Source organism: Watersipora subatra, chromosome 5 (assembly GCF_963576615.1).
Source record: "Watersipora subatra chromosome 5, tzWatSuba1.1, whole genome shotgun sequence".
NCBI classification, from domain to species: Eukaryota; Metazoa; Bryozoa; class Gymnolaemata; order Cheilostomatida; family Watersiporidae; genus Watersipora; species Watersipora subatra.
In genome coordinates this window covers 58,801,407-58,819,116 of record NC_088712.1, presented here as the reverse complement: position 1 = coordinate 58,819,116, position 17,710 = coordinate 58,801,407, and the positions used below count along the sequence as shown (strand labels likewise).

The 17,710-nt window shown below is 38.1% G+C and overlaps 1 protein-coding gene across 3 annotated transcripts in view; it reads right to left on the bottom strand.

The window, feature by feature from the left end:
- Window positions 1-262: 262 nt before the first annotated feature.
- The window catches only part of LOC137396329 (thioredoxin domain-containing protein 16-like), a 53,910-nt gene continuing 36,462 nt past the window's right edge, over window positions 263-17,710 (bottom strand). For all 3 annotated transcript variants that reach the window (XM_068082555.1, XM_068082556.1, XM_068082558.1), the window contains 7 exons: window positions 15,837-15,921; window positions 14,119-14,272; window positions 7,218-7,378; window positions 5,579-5,666; window positions 3,460-3,532; window positions 2,216-2,431; window positions 263-800 (listed from right to left, as the gene is read on the bottom strand). In XM_068082555.1, coding sequence (XP_067938656.1) covers window positions 760-800; window positions 2,216-2,431; window positions 3,460-3,532; window positions 5,579-5,666; window positions 7,218-7,378; window positions 14,119-14,272; window positions 15,837-15,921 — 818 coding nt within the window. In that variant the 3' untranslated portion in view covers window positions 263-759. The remainder of the gene's footprint in view (window positions 801-2,215; window positions 2,432-3,459; window positions 3,533-5,578; window positions 5,667-7,217; window positions 7,379-14,118; window positions 14,273-15,836; window positions 15,922-17,710) is intronic.

Here is a 17,710-nt window from a genome sequence, read left to right as displayed (position 1 = left end):
TCGGGCAATTGGAAGATAATGGGATGCTGAATAGCAATAATGATGACAGGAGCTCGATATTGGGCTTGTATACATAGACTTACTCCATAGATATAACATATATTCCATTAATGTGGTACATCTATGGAGCAGTTACTGAGTAGACTATTGCGCATGTACTTTTACACGTCTGTTACTGTGTAACGCTGTGGTATTTCTAGTAGATAGTCAACGTAAATACATAGTTGTAAAACTTCAAGCATGAAACAAAAAGTCTGGTTGACATTTATTTATTGAGACCATAAGCACATGTCCACACCAAATGATCAAATTTTATAAACATACACCACAATACGACAATCTTACCAAAACAGATGGAATGGAATTATTCTACAACTCGCACCAACATTAAATATAGCATTAATAAACAAATGAAACTTTTGTTCCTACATTTGAATACGATTATCACAATCTCCAAAGCTTTGTAAATCTTAATAGGTAAGAGTGGCAAATTAAGATAGCGAAATATGCACTTCTATATGAGACTAGCATAATTGCAGCTAACGCAACACAATAAACTAACAAATAAACACGATAAATATGTTTAAAGTAAAAATGGGATATCAGATCGTAACATCAGATCGTAGCATCAGATCGTAACATCAGATTTGTGATTGTCGAAATAAAAGCGAGAAACTCCAAACTAGGTTCAGGCATGGATAAAATGCGAAGACTTGACGGCTTATATTATACGTTCATCCATTCAAGTGGTGAGACACTCTAGAGTTCCGTATGTTGGTGTCCACTACCATCAGTTGCCACTAAAACAGTTACTGCTGGTGTTATGGCACCCGATGATTGCTATTGCATAGAAGCAATCTGATACTATTATAGCCTGATATCAATACGGCTCTTGTGGCATTATACGGGATAGGATGACAAGCATGCAAACCCAGATTTATGCAAAATGACTGTGATCCTACAAACAGCTCATCGAATCAGCTCATGTAATTAGTCAAGTCAACCTTTTATGCAAGGTACCACCTTACGTAAGTGTTGAAATTTCCAAAATTGAATACACCTTACCAATTGTGCATGATGAGGTGTTTTACCTAAAATCTATGAAGACTATCCATCTGTTTCAAATCTTTAAGCAGTGTCTTTGATTACAATTGGCAGTATAGTAAAGAGTGACAAGTAAAGCAAACAAATGGAATCACTAAAGAAGCGCTAAATATGAAGTTTTATCAATAGATGTTAATTTAGGGAATAAATGAGAACGGTTAGATATAAACAGAATGTTTGAGACTCAAAAACACTCAAAGATGTTCTAAAATTAGTCCTGACAAGTTTATTTTATGTAAAATTCCGGCATAGCCTGGATAACTTGTTAGCAGCCACAGCTATCTGTGTCCATGTGGCACACCTGTTAGCAGCCACAGCTATCTGTGTTCAGGTGGCAGATGTGTTAGCAGCCACAGCTACCGGCGTTTTTGTGGCACACGTGTTAGCAGCCACAGCTATCGGTGTTCATGTAGCAAACGTGTTGGCAACCACAGCTATCTGTGTTCATGTGGCGCATGTGTTAGCAGCCACAGCTATATGTGTTCACGTGGCACACGTGTTAGCAGCCACAACTATCTGTGTTCATGTGGCACACGTGTTAGCAGCCACAGCTACCCATGTTCTTGTGGCACACGTGATGGCAACAACAGCTATCTGTGTTCATGTGGCACACGTGTTAGCAGCCACAGCTATCTTGTTCATGTGATACATGTGATGGAAACCACAGCTATCCGTGTTCATGTGGCACATGCGTTGGCAACCACAGCTATCTGTGTTCATGTGGCACACATGTTAGCAGCCACAGCTATCTGTGTTCATGTGGCACATGTGTTAGCACCCACAGCTACCCAAGTTCGTGTGGCAAACGTGTTAGCAACCACAGCTACCCGTGTTCATGTGGCAGACATGTTTGCAACCACAGCTACCTGTGTTCATGTGGCGTACGTGTTAGCAACCACAGTCAGATAGTACAAAGGTTAAGGTGTTTGATCAGCTAACTACTAAGAACAAAGCTATCTAAGTTAATTCTATGGTTTCATTCTGTAGTTTGACAGCAATATAGTTGGAGTAGCATCCCTTGGACTGCTCTAGACCTACCATTAGTATAGATTAAGAGTTCCATGAACAATGTTAAGTTATTTGAGAAGACAAAATAGTTAGTTGAATTCACCATTTTGCATAGCTAGATTCTCTTGATTGTCACTGCCCGTAGTTGGAGACGGAGCAGAGGTCCCCATACTCGTATCCTCCTTGGGAAGGATATTAAGTCTATCATGCTCCGCCTTCTTTTTCTTTTTTTCTTGTTCGATCAGGTCTAAATAGTCATAGCCTGGGTGCACGGCCTTCCATTCTCCCTCTGCTAAATCTCGACTAGGCTCCAATTGACCTGCAGCGGAAACTCTTTGATCAAAGGCAGCAACTTCATCAGCCGGTAATGTTATAATCAATTATTGATTTCTGAGAAAGTAGTTTTGTTAGATGATTTTCGGAAATGAAGTTCCTAAATAATGAAAAGGTTATTGACTGCATTTTTGTGAGTAGTCTCCAAAGGTTAAAGGTTAAACAGCTCCAAAGATTAAACAACTCCTAAGGTTAAACAGCTCCAAAGGCTAATCAACTCCTAAGGTTAAACAAGTCCAAAGGTTAAACAACTCCAATTAAACAGCTCCAAAGGCTAATCAACTCCACAGGGTAAACAAGTTTCGCATTGCAACTCTTTTAGGCAACACAGCAAAGATTATTGAGTCCACCATTATTAAATGTGCATCTTAGCTATTTGTGATTACCTCTTCCTGTGGTGAAACTCTTGCATAAACAGTTCTAATGAGGGTGCAATTGGGCAATTATAATGGGCAAATTTAAACCAAAACTTTATCAAAGTGCTAAGCATAACGCATGCTTAAGTCATGGCACAAATAAAAGGTGAGTACTTGTGAAAGAGCAAAAATTACAGTTATGTCTAAATTGAGAGAGCACTGACAAAATTTTGTGTGATCACATGGTTCAGTCTAAGCACTCTAACTAATAGCATACTTGTATGGTAGGTAATTCTATGATAAAAACAGAACACACACATAATCTTTAATTGGGTTAGGGATATATTTCTGAAACCAAGCCTTTACAAACTGTATCCACTGTGATCATATATGTTTCCAGCTTAGAAAGGCCATAGTTCAACAGGTTTTTCACTAAATATTTTATAATATCCATAACCTACAAAGTGTATTTTCAACTTTTTAAACTTGTAAGATCAACCTTATTCACCTCAAATAAATATTATAGGCAAGACCCATCATCAACCTTTACATAAAACTGAATTTTGCAACTGTGTAGACCATCAAAAAATGCATACAAAATTATCAAGAGTTGTCTGTCCTTACTCTAGCCTCTGATGAGGAGAACATGTAACCTTACCTGCGCTGATTTGCTTCAACCAAGCCTTGACATCTTCAGGTACAAGTGAAGACTTGTATTCATATAACTTGCCCTAAAATAATTTAATTATTTTCTCAAAAAGAGTAGAATTGACTGTAGCGAGAAACACAGTGACTACTGAAGCAGAACCCAGTGAAATGCATCAAGTGTAATCCTTACTTGAGGCTACAGACTAAACAGGCTAACAAGCTGGTTTTATGTAATGATTTGTATCTATTTTCAGACCCTTTTGTCAGAAAATGTTTACAGAATCTTCTTAGTGAGACTGTAATAAGGAAAGTCGTGCTTAGTCTTTTGTTTACAGTGACATAGAGGGTAATGTTTATAGATGATTTCTCCTTGACTTTGGTCTTCATTGATGAATGTCAAACTTTCATCCATTTGAACAAACAACGAGGTGATAGTTGTTTGGTAACTGTGGTAAACGAACGACGATCACCTTATCCTTTGTTTACCACAGTTAACAATTTCAAGTTAATTATTTTCAAGTATTAGTAAATAACAAAACAAACAAAAAGAATGAAATAAATTAAAGATACAGCATCAAAAGGGATAATAGCCCAATAATACATGCCTGCGCAATTATCCACCTAAATAGACCAATCGTAAATAGTTTAAATTATTGTATTTTAATTTTTATGACATAGGTCTTTCATGACAATTATGAGAGTCCTTGTAAAATTGCAAAATTTAAAAGGTGTGGGAGGCCCTAAGAGTGCATTTTCTTGCCACAATAGCGGGTGAGGATCTAGCACATTAGGTGGAATCTGTATGACAAGCTATGTATGTATGCAGATTCCAACTGATAAGCGAGGAACAAAGAATAAAATAATAATCAGAGTTGTTTGTTTTTACAAAAATTTAGTGATTTGAATCAACACAAAGAAAGCTCATGGGGTTCATCTGAAACTTAACACCAACAATGACAAGCTGCGACATGGATTCCATTCTAATAACTTGATAGAGCGCAGAAAGAGAGTGTTAGGAATATTTCGTAGCACCTTCCTACATTCCGTTTTGCCATTTTTACTGATCATTAATTACTGATCATTGATTACTGATCAATGAATACTGATCATTGATTACTGATCATTGATTACTGATCAATGAATACTGATCATTGATTACTGATCATTGATTACTGATCGTTGATTACTGATCCTTGATTACTGATCATTGATTACTGATCATTGATTACTGATCATTGATTACTGATGGCTTATTATCACAACATTAGCAACAATTAAACTTTATACTTTTAAAAATACCACACGTAAATGCATTCAGGTTGTACTACTCTTCTGCACAATAAACTGCCACCTATATTTTCAAGTGACATCTAACAAATTCATGCTACCCTGGCCATTAACCTTTCAAAATTGTCTATGGGCTTCTATCCCATGTATGCGACATTTTTGCCTTACAATGCCAACACTGGAACGAATTTATGTCGCATGACCGCGTCCACTGTAAATGGTAAGCGTTCTTGTATTTTAGTGTTTGTAAAAGAAAAAATGCTCCATATCTCACCTTCCTTTAGTCATACAGACCTTAGTACTAACCTTCCTATAGTCATACAGACCTTAGTACTAACCTTCCTATAGTCATACAGACCTTAGTACTCACCTTTCTATAGTCATATAGACCTTAGTACTCACCTTTCTATAGTCATATAGACCTTAGTACTCACCTTCCTATAGTCATACAGACTTTAGTACTCACCTTTCTATAGTCATATAGACCTTAGTACTAACCTTCCTATAGTCATACAGACCTTAGTACTAACCTTCCTATAGTCATACAGACCTTAGTACTAACCTTCCTATAGTCATACAGACCTTAGTACTAACCTTCCTATAGTCATACAGACCTTAGTACTCACCTTTCTATAGTCATATAGACCTTAGTACTAACCTTCCTATAGTCATACAGACCTTAGTACTAACCTTCCTATAGTCATACAGACTTTAGTACTCACCTTTCTATAGTCATATAGACCTTAGTACTAACCTTCCTATAGTCATACAGACCTTAGTACTAACCTTCCTATAGTCATACAGACTTTAGTACTAATCTTCCTATAGTCACTAATACTAACCTTGCTGTAGTCACAGACAAGCAGCGAAGTTGACCGATCTCCACCCGTAAGAGTTCTCAGGACTCTCTGATTTAATGGGTTGTTGTTTCTGTAAAAAGATAATTATAGGACATACAACTCCTAATAGTTGACCAGATGGCTTCGGGATATTCTAGAAAGTACCGCATCAAGGTTGTTGCATACTATTGATAAAAATATCAAAAATGTTTTTCAAACAAGTTAAATGCATCTTGCAACGATAATCTATTCAAGAACATCAAATCAATAACTTTAACTCTCCCATATCTCCATCTTTGCAAAAATAAGACAACCTTACAAATAATGCCTATTTTGATTCTGGTGAAGTTTACATATAGTTTTAATTAATTGTATAAATCAAAGCGCTTTATAAATATTTAGCCTTTGCATAGACAATAGTTTTGTTGACAAAGTATTCTTACAAAAATAGTTTTACACAACAAATAAAATCATTGATTGTGAAAAACCTTAACATAAGCATCATACAAACAAATCACAAAACAATGTTAGACATGGTCAGAAAGTTGCAACAGATAGATTTACACTTTTTTGACACAACCTTTAACAATAGCCATTAACAAGCTGGGTTCCTATAAAACTCTTCCGCATCGCAAAGGTTAAAAGGTTGGACGTGAATAATACTGCCTCAATCTCAGTCTAACAGAGTGAGAGCAAATACAGAAATGGCAGAGAATACTAACATCAAGACATACTCCGAGCCATGCCGGATAGCGGAGAGCAGATAGCAACGAGTTGAAGTTTTTACTATTTTTTTCAACTATCAGCGATTTGGTTTTTCAATTATGAATGAAAACCTAAAATGAAAACTAACGAGTGGTGGCACGCACCATCATTCTTTTATAACATGGAGAGTTTAATTAGTGGTGGTCTCACTCAGAGGCAAACGAATGATCACTCACTTTGAAAAAAAATATTCTTTCATTTGGAGCGCACTAATCGTGATTGAACCTGAGCCATCAGGGGGATGGGCCAATATTCTCTAATTAACTCTTTCACTACTGGGAGCCAATTTATCAGCTTTAACGGTAATAGAAGTACAGACTGTAAGCCAATGAATCAGCTAATTAATAGGGTTTCACTTTTCTTTTCATTACAAGGCCTACACATTAGCTAGACCAATCAAACTTTGTCTCCAACGAAACAACCTTGTTGCCAATCACGTGCAACCAATCGAAAAGCTTTTTGCTAAGCAACTCCATTTCTACTTATTTTTCAAAATGGGAAACCCAGATCGCTATCGTCATGGCAATAAGAAATTCACTGTGTTCGTTCAATGCAAAAGAAGTGTCAGAGATTTTGTGAGATTGGGATTCACTAAAGAGTTTGTACTTATCGTGTAGAGAATTATGTTCTGAATAAAATGCAATTTACAGTAAACAATATCCGCATTGATTATCGAGATATTGCATAAATACTAGCAGTGTAACGGATTTTCGAAAACCCGTTTGAATTAATTTGGTCAGAATATCGGTTTTATCGCGGTAGCTTAAGCTTTACCATGCGGCAAAAATATATCACAAGGTACCAATGATTCGCAGCAAAGCAATGTTGCGATCTACCGCAAAACAAGTGAGTAACATGGAAAGGAGGTGAAACTCACAAGGGAAGATAACCAAAGCCAAACTTTATTTTAAGGGATTTATCCTCAGACAGAAGCTGCACAGAAGCAAAAGCCTCTCCTTTCAGGTTTGCAGAAAAAAGCAGAACCTGAGGTTGTCTGGAGATTTGGAGGAGAGGGAGTGTGGTGGGGGTCAGTTCTGCCTGCAACACCGTGGAAAGGCTTAATTTAACCATGTACATGTAGTTTGTAATAGACTTGAGAAAGGTTAAAGGAAGGAGTTGTCTTACCCATAGTAAAAATTGGTGCGATTCATAAATTGCATGTAAACTTTAGAATTACAGAATATAGTTTGTTGATTATTGGTTTGGAAAGATTCTTGTATCCCCATTCACAAAGGATTGAAGCTAACATCTATTATAATAGACACTACTCTCTCTCTATCAACACAAACGAGCGCATCACTACTAAACAAGGCACATGACCATAATCTCTCCACAAACTCTACTAGCAATGAGTAGCCATTAATCATGATCAGTTAGTTCAGTAGTAACAAGCGTTCTCAAAAGTGTACTTTATAACAATGCAGTTCACACACTCCCTATGTCTGTGCCATTAGCTTCAGCATGTCTATGTTTGTTTATATTGCTCTTCCATAACTCTCGACTCATTTGCTGCTAATTCTGTTAGCAGTGAGTCCACTTTTTTCATTTTATAAATTTACTAGAAACAACATGCCAACAATTGTGATCTCTCATGACTAATAGAATAAAATCTATAGTAGAATACAGCTCTGAGCGCACACCATCACTAGCCAATAAACAAACAAGTAGACATTACTGAATACTTCATAAAATATATTCCGAGGACAACCTCACCATGCATACTTTCCAGACATTGTAAAGTACTTAAGTGAATGCCTGGTTGCAAACGCTGACAAAATGTGTAGTGTAGACATGTGCTACGGCTGCAAACATAAATGTTATTGAATGGCACGACCTCTTTGAAAACTCGATCGGGTAGTTCGAATTTGCCTCAGTTGTGTGAATGTAATGACATCCTTGCTGGATCTTCCATAATTGTTGTCGAAGTATCATTGGCATATTTATTATCTATTATGAATCATCAGAAAATTGCGACAACAATAACGATAATGCATAGCTTTGTGAAGCTATTTGCATTGTTATATAGTTACACATTAGCGCAAACAGCAAGTACAAAGATTACTTGATGACATGAATAAAAACTGCAAAACAAACTGATAACCTAAAGAATTATCAGAAAAGTGTAACAGTTTCAATTTTAATTTGTGGCATTTATACAGCTTTTACATGTGAGAATATCTTTGTAACATATATAAACAGTTGTTTGTGTGAAGCTATGCTGTTATTGTCGCTCAAATGCGAATCCTAAAAAATATTAGCTTTTTTTTTAAAGAAATAAGTGAAATGGATTCGAGATTATGTTCATTAACATGAAATATTTTAGCCAATTACAGCTGTGTAAGTTTTATCTCCACCGGCATAGACTAATATGTTCATTTTGACATGGCGTATCGACAACATATTGGCTTCTAAAAAAAGCATTTGCACATTTTAACAACGTATTTGTGTAGACAGATGTCATGCAAGTGCCAAGTATTTGGTACTTTGCAAACAAACATTATGCTTATTAGCTAAAGCTTTATACAAGCTAATATTATATAGTACTGTCTCATTATAGCTATTAATAATGCTTGTAGCTTTTTACAAAGCTTTTCTATGACCAAACATATAAATACTTGGGTTTTCTGTTATCAAATCAGTTGTCTCTGGAGTGTGCAATAAACCATTTCTCTAATTTAATACTCTATTTAATTGCTTCTGTGCAGAAACATAACAGAAGCTAATTGGCGACAAGGATTTCTCTTTTGAACAGTTACAAAGAGTTTTGTTCAGATTTGCATTGCAAAATTGCACCACTACAATGGCAGAAGTAGCAGACCTGATCAAGCTAATGCAGAAGCAGCAGGAGGACCAGAGACAGCAGCAAGAGGAATACAGACGTCAGCAAGAAGAGCATAGACAACAGCAGCATGAGGAGTTCAAGCAGCAACAAGAGGAATACAGACGTCAGCAAGATGAAAGAATGGAGGAGAATAAGAAACTGATGGAGCTACTACTACAAAACCTACAACGGAAACAAGAAACAGCTGCAACCGCTGTTCCAGCCTTCCCAGGTTTTGTCCCAACAGCAGAGCTACTAACAGATTACATAGACAGATTCAACACATTCATTGCAGCAAATTCTATTCATCAAGACAAGATTGCTGGCACTTTTCTCACCAACCAACAGCCTACACTCTACAAGCAGCTTAGTAATATGGCAGCTCAGCTTTCAACACCCAAGCAGATCAACGACCTCAACATGGATGAAATACTGGAATTTCTCAAAGACCAGTATGACCCTAAGCGCTTCATTGTTAGAGAGCGTTACAAGTATTGGAGTGACATGCAGAGGAAACCTGGAGAAACTATTCAAGAGTTAGCTGCCAGAATTCGTCAAGATGCAACTACATGTGCCTTCATAGACATTACAGATCCATTAGATGAGGCTCTCAGAACAAGATTTATCTGCTCTGTAAACAATGAAGCAGTCCTCAAATCTCTCTTCAAGGTCAAGGACAATGAACTCAACTTCAACAAAGCTATACAGGTAGCACAGGAAACAGAAGAAGCAGCTAAAGTTGCCAAAGAGACAGTTTATGGAAACTCGTCTAAAGTCAACAAGGTTGCTCAACAGAAATCAAGATACAAACCAATCCAGAAAAACAACTCTACACCTGACAAGCAGAAGGAAGGAAAGCTATGCTACAGATGTGACCGAACTAACCATACAGCGGATGACTGCAGATTCAAAGCAGCCACCTGCAACTTTTGTTCTAAACAAGGTCACATAGAAAGAGCATGCAAGAAAAAGAAATCATCTGCAGCAGAAAAACCAGTAAAGATGATAGAATGCACATCAACCAAGATGGTGAAACTTGCTGAAAACATCAAACTGGAGGGAGACAACTTCACACTTGAACTGGACACTGGAGCATGTGACAACTTCATCTGTAAATCAATATGGGAGAAGCTAGGAAAGCCAAACCTAAAACCTACTACAGTTAACTACAAATCAGCCTCAGGACATCTCATAGAGACGCTTGGCAGATGTAAGCTAACTGCCCAATTGGATGCACAGAAAGAAGTCAGACTACCATTTGTGATTAGTGCTGTACAAGATCTCAACCTACTAGGAAGAACTGCTATACAGCAACTAGGCATCTCTATTGATGACAAGCTACAACAGAACCTTGTATCAACAATCACAGAGAACCAGCCAGATGGGAGGTTACAAATCAAGTGTAAGGAGATGTGCAAAGAATTTCCAGAAATATTCAAAGACGAGCTAGGATGTCTCATGAACTTTGAACTAGAGATAAACTTCAAACCTTCAACAAAGCCAGTCTTCTGCCGACCCAGACCAGTTCCTATTGCCTTGACAGAAGAGCTCAACCAAGCATACGAAGCAGGTGTAGCTAAAGGCATATGGGAACCAACTCAATTCAACCAGTATGGAACACCAGTTGTACCTGTACGCAAATCTACAACAGGTCAAGCTGCAGGGAAGATCAGAGTATGTGGAGACTACTTCAAGACTATCAATAATCAGCTAGAAACACATAGGAAACCTATCCCACTACCAGAAGATCTAATCAGAAAACTAGGTGGAGGCTATTGCTACACAAAGATTGATTTAGCAGATGCCTACAATCAAATATTGTTGGCACCAGAAAGTCAACGACGACTAGCACTATCAACACACCGAGGAGTACTACTACAGAAGAGGTTGCCCTTTGGCATAAGCTCAGCACCAGGGTATTTTCAAGAAATCATGGAGCAACTGACACAAGACCTCCCAGGAGTAGCAGTATACCTAGATGATATACTAGTGAGTGGAGCCAATGCAGAGAGCCATCTACAAAACTTACGTCGACTTCTTCAAAGATTAGAAGAAAGAGGGCTCAGATGTAAAAAAGACAAGTGCTGTTTTGCTCAACCTACAGTAGAGTATCTGGGACACAAACTCACTTCAAAGGGAATTACTAAAGGAAAGAAGGCAGATGCAGTACAACAGATGCCAGTCCCAACAGACTTAACTCAGCTAAGATCTTTCTTAGGAGCTACACAATTCTACAGCAAGTTCATACCCAATCTGTCACAACTCACAGGACCATTGCACAAACTGACACGCAAAGGAGAGACCTGGAAGTGGGGCACTGAACAAGAAAAGAGCTTCAACAAACTGAAAGATATGCTATCAACTGATAGTGTCTTAGCACACTTCAACCCAGATCTTGACATTGGAATCTCATGTGATGCTTCAGAAACTGGACTGGGAGCTGTACTATTTCATCGTTATCCTGATGGAAGTGAGAGACCAATAGCCAATGTTTCAAAAACACTGACCAGCACACAGAGGAAATATGGACAAATACAAAAAGAAGCTCTCTCAATCATATTTGCTCTAAAGAAGTATCACCAGTACCTGTATGGTCGACGGTTTATCTTGGTAACTGACCACAGACCTCTTCTCACACTTCTAGGACCTACCAAAGGAGTTCCAGCTCTAGCAGCCAACAGACTAGCAAGATGGGCACTGGTACTAAATCAGTATGACTACACCATAGAATACAGATCTACCCAGCATCATCAAAATGCAGATGTCCTCTCAAGACTGCCAGTTGGACCTGATAAAGAGTTTGATGCAAGAGAAGATGAGGATGATGTTGATACAGTATGCACTATTCACACTATTGGACAACAGCTCAACTCTACAGACTACAATGTTCTAGCAAAGGAGACAAAGAAAGACCCAACACTAGCCACAGTAATGCGCTACACAGCAGAAGGATGGCCTGGTAACAAAGAGATGAAGGAGACTCAGCTGTCACTCTTCCACAAGATCTCAGATTCACTTTCTATCACTGAAGGTTGTCTTCTATATGGCAACAGAGTAGTCATTCCTGTCAAGTTACAACAGGAAGTATTAAAGATCCTTCACCTTGGACACTTTGGAATGGAAAGAATGAAGAAGCTAGCTCGAACTGCTGTCTATTGGCCTCGCATTGACTCTGATATAGAGGAGACAAGCCGACAGTGCACTGCCTGTGCTGAACACCAGAAGCTTCCACAGAAGTATCCTATACATCCCTGGATGCTACCTGAGAAGCCATGGAGTCGTCTTCACTTAGATCATGCAGTGAACTTCATGGGCAGCCAATGGCTAGTGATGATAGATGCCTACTCAAAGTATCCATGCATACACAGGACGTCATCTACTTCTACCAGAGCTACCACAGACATCTTAGAGGAGATATTCGCACACTTTGGATACCCTCACACCATAGTCACTGACAATGCTACCAGCTTCACCTCAGGAGAGTTTCAGCAGTGGTGTCAAGAGAGAAGCATTGTTCACCTCACTGGAGCACCCTACCATCCAGCTACAAATGGCGCAGCTGAAAGACTAGTACAATCCTTCAAACAAGCCATGAAGAAATCGTCACTCTCACCTAAATCTGCACTACAACAGTTCCTGATGCACTATAGAAGGATACCACTTCCTACAGGATACTCTCCCAGTCAGCTGCTGAATGGAAGACAGATGAGATGCAAGATTGACACCCTATTGCCATCACCCGCACACATAGCACAGTTTCATCAATCCAGAGAAGTCAACCGATCGGCAGAAAAGACAGTTAGCAAGATACACAGCTACAATCTTGGAGCACCATGTTATGCCTTGTATCATGGACCTAGACGCAACAGACAACCTAGATGGGTTCCAGCCATTGTTACTAAGATATATGGAACTCGTAGTCTCAATGTCAAAGTGGTACCAAAGGGACCTACTTGGAGAAGACATGTTGAACAACTCAGACCAAGATACTCAACAGAAGAAGATCAAGACCCTGGAGATAAACCTGATATAACAGAGGAGACAAAACTGCAACTACCAGCCCCTACAACTGTAACAGAGCAACCTCCGTCTAGAAGAAGACCACGCAACCCTCGTCTACCTGATGGAGATGAGTATAGCAGAGACAAACCCCGAAGGTCTAAGAGAACCAGAAAGAACCTTTAGCTTAGTGAGGAGGTGTCATGCAAGTGCCAAGTATTTGGTACTTTGCAAACAAACATTATGCTTATTAGCTAAAGCTTTATACAAGCTAATATTATATAGTACTGTCTCATTATAGCTATTAATAATGCTTGTAGCTTTTTACAAAGCTTTTCTATGACCAAACATATAAATACTTGGGTTTTCTGTTATCAAATCAGTTGTCTCTGGAGTGTGCAATAAACCATTTCTCTAATTTAATACTCTATTTAATTGCTTCTGTGCAGAAACATAACAGCAGATATTGACATCGTCTAGTCAAACTCTTGTATACTTTCTATAGAAAGAATTAATTAAATCACGAGTTAATATACTAAATAGGCAGATTCGACATTGGGCTTCTAATATACTTTGAGTGAGCCGTATAGATGTCATAGAGATAATCTTATTGTAAAAATTAGCTGTTGCGGGCAGGTACACCTTAGCCTGATTTCTGTTATACTTATGTAAAGCTATTCTCTTTACTGGATCCTGCTACTAAAACGCATTTTTTCAATAATGATTTTGAATAGAAATGGCACCATGGTCAACACAACTGCCTTCTAAACTAAAGAGCAACAACATGCACCAAATTTTTCTACTAGTGGTGAACAACTAGATGAACAAAATGATGGTTTGACAAGCGCTCCAAAACGTTTCTTTCCACCTAGAACATTCAGTGGATCATGCAACCACGCTCACCTCCAAACAAAAAAAGAGAGAGAGTAGCGACAGTAAAGGTTCCGAGTCTACTTACAAAAGAAGGAAGAGTCGATCTCATCACAAATAACTCTATAGCCTTAGAGCTCACAGTCTTCCTCTCAAACCGTACAATAGCCTCATTCATGTCTTTCTCCGTCACATCGTAAGAAGCAATTGCAGGAAGTAAGGTCAGTTTGAGCTGTACCTTCCTGCACGCAACAATAACTGTACAACTCGCACAAAGACGCCTCCGTATGCATCATTTTGTACTAGTATATGCACTTCAATGATATACACTCCCAATATCTGTCCTGACAGCTTATTCAAGTTTCTCCAACTAGGCCTAAACAAGACTATGGTAGGTAAAGGCTTTATATAAGCATGGAGATTGTAGAATATATTGCCCTATAGTAGGTCTAAACAGCGACACTGCAATTTATGATGCCGCTAAGATAAAAAACATCCTCAAAGTTATTAACCTTTATACTTATCAAAAATGTCCAGAAGCAGAGTAAGGGAGCAATGAAAAAAACTATAAGCAGAGTAAGAAAGCAATAAAAAAACTATAAACAGAGTAAGGAAGCAATGAAAAAACTATAAGCAGAGTAAAGGAGCAATGAAAAAAAACTATAAGCAGAGAAAGGGAGCAATGAAAAAAACTATAAGCAGAGTAAGGGAGCAATGAAAAAAACTATAAGCAGAGTAAGGGAGCAATGAAAAAACTATAAGCAGAGTAAGGGAGCAATGAAAAAACTATAAACAGAGTAAGGGAGCAATGAAAAAACTATAAACAGGGTAAGGGAGCAATGAAAAAACTATAAGCAGAGTAAGGGAGCAATGAAAAAAACTATAAGCAGCGTAAGGGAGCAATGAAAAAACTATAAGCAGAGTAAGGGAGCAATGAAAAAACTATAAACAGAGTAAGGGAGCAATGAAAAAACTATAAGCAGAGTAAGGGAGCAATGAAAAAAAACTATAAGCAGAGTAAGGGAGCAATGAAAAAAACTATAAGCAGAGTAAGGGAGCAATGAAAAAAACTATAAGCAGAGTAAGGGAGCAATGAAAAAAACTATAAGCAGCGTAAGGGAGCAATGAAAAAACTATAAGCAGAGTAAGGGAGCAATGAAAAAAACTATAAGCAGCGTAAGGGAGCAATGAAAAAACTATAAGCAGAGTAAGGGAGCAATGAAAAAAGGAATGGTGCCTTAAAAGGAGTCCTCGGGTTACAACGATCTTGGCTTACACTATTTCGAGGTTATGAACATACCCCATGAAAATATGCAAAATATAATTTACTATAGTTCCCTCATGGCGTTGCTTACGACATAGGCGACTCAACCAATTACAAACTAATATCCAGAGCGCAGGAGATGGTTTGTTGTGCTTGTGGAGGAAAAAGACAGCTCCAGTTTGTTACTCAGTTACAGTGATACGCCGTTTCGGTTGTGCTTGCTGTCACTTGTTTGGGTGTTTTACTCTTTTCACCCTCGTTACGCCTCCAAAGCGCAAAGCAGATTCCTCTAATCATCTAATGGTAACACATCAAAAAAAAAGGTCCTCATCATGGATGTGAAACTAGATATTAAAAAGAATAGAGAGTTAATTATTCAGGACGTTCGGACTTTCACTGTAATTCGAGTAACACAGTATCTTCAGAACAGATCAACGTCGTAAGTCAAAGACCCCTAGTATTTGAATTACCTGTAACAAGCTAATAAACAACTGAACAACAACTCCCCTTTACACTGAATTCCTCCCAATGGTTGCACTTACAATGTTTGAGCTAGCTTGCCCTTTACTAGCATAAGAATGCGTTGCCCTGCGAGACTCCTAGCAGCGTCCCTGTAGGCCTTATATTCTACAAGCGTGATAAGACCTTAGTCTAGTATGATTACTACACATTAAAATGTTTATGGCATCTGTATCGTGAGCTAGAAAAATCATGCTTATTAAAGGCAAATGGAAAAATGTGTTTCATTGTGTTTTTAATTGAGCAGTTAATAGTGCTAGCCAAAACCTAATGAATCTTCAATGCAAGGTGCAGTAAAAAAACTGCTCTCATGCCCTTGCCGAATAGTCAAGCTTAAGCGTTTCACTTGCTGTGATGAGCAAATATTTCCTTCAGCATAAAAAAAAAAAATAATGATTATGATCTACAGTTTAAAAGTAATACCAAAGATATTGGAAATAAACAAACATTGTGTATATACACCGATAGCATAAAATTTTTTCAAAATAATGGTTGTCATCAGTGTTGGGTGTTTTTTCCTTTATCAGATAGCGGTGATGTTTGCTTCACAATTACAAAGTCACAGTTAGCATGGATTAAAAACGCTAGCGCTATGAAAAAGGGTGATAGTGCACAAAATGAAACAAATGAAAAATGCATAATTGATCTCAATCTATCGTATACAGTCACTAGCTTAATGTCCGACGTTACGTGAGTTACAAAATATTAACCCAATGGATTGGAGTAACCTTTTATGTTAAGTTTTGAGTTAACCTTGTGGGATAATAACTTAAACTAGTCAACACCTTCACTATAGTAAAAACCATTTCAGGGACCAGCTTAATTAAGGTTATGTTAGCGTAATGGTCAAGCACGCTAGTTAATAATAGTTTCCAGGCGCTTTTAGCGTCTATTTTAACCGACAGAATGAATATTTGCCTTATTATTTTTCACTATGACCAGGTAGCCACGTAGTTTAATGGGTTAGATCGCCTGTCTGCAGACCTGGAGATTCTGCGTTCAAATCCTCTGCGAAGTGGATTTTTTATACCTAAAACTTTAGCGCTATAACTGGACACACGAATGACCGACGACAGACAGACAAACACTGAGATTAATATATATAGATTATTTGATACAGCCAGATTGCTGTGGAGTTTTTAGCATACACCTGACATACCCTTAATATGAATGAAGTTGAAGTGACAGCTATTACCGATAGCATGGCATGAGGATTACGTAACGACTTGTAGCCCAAATATTGCAATTTGTGTTGTAGGTGGATTAAAAATACAAAAGCTTACAACCATATTTTATTATTAGTTTTTGTTTCCGCAGTAACAAATGGTTTAATTACAAGCTATTACTAATGTTTTCCTGGTAAAGTTCCTTCTGCATATTTAACAGCAAAAAGTGCTCAATTGTGCTTGCCACAACAAACAGTAAAATGACTCCATTCCCTCCTTATAAAAACCTTAACTCAGCAATGACCCAATCCTTATACTTCTAGCCAATATGGATGATGAGCCGTTGAAACATCCACACACATTGTGACATTACGGTGTTATTTTAAATTAATAAATAAAATAGGGCTGGTGTGTAACGCTTGTTGACGAGCAGCTTTAACGAAGGTGTGATAGCAGCAGAGGCTATGCATTTTGTAAAAATGGCTCTGGACGGACAATTTTACTGTTATTAAGAATTGCTTCGTTCTGAAAAAATTTATAACCATTAGGGAACCTTGCGAATGAACACAGGTAAATGATCCATACAATGTTTTGTCATTTTTGTCATGTAACCAACTATCTACTCAACTAGCTGAAAAGCCAGATGCCCTGAGTACCCGAATACCCTGGGTACTAAGATACCCTGGGTACCCAAATACCCTGGGTACCCGAATACCCTGGGTACTGGGATA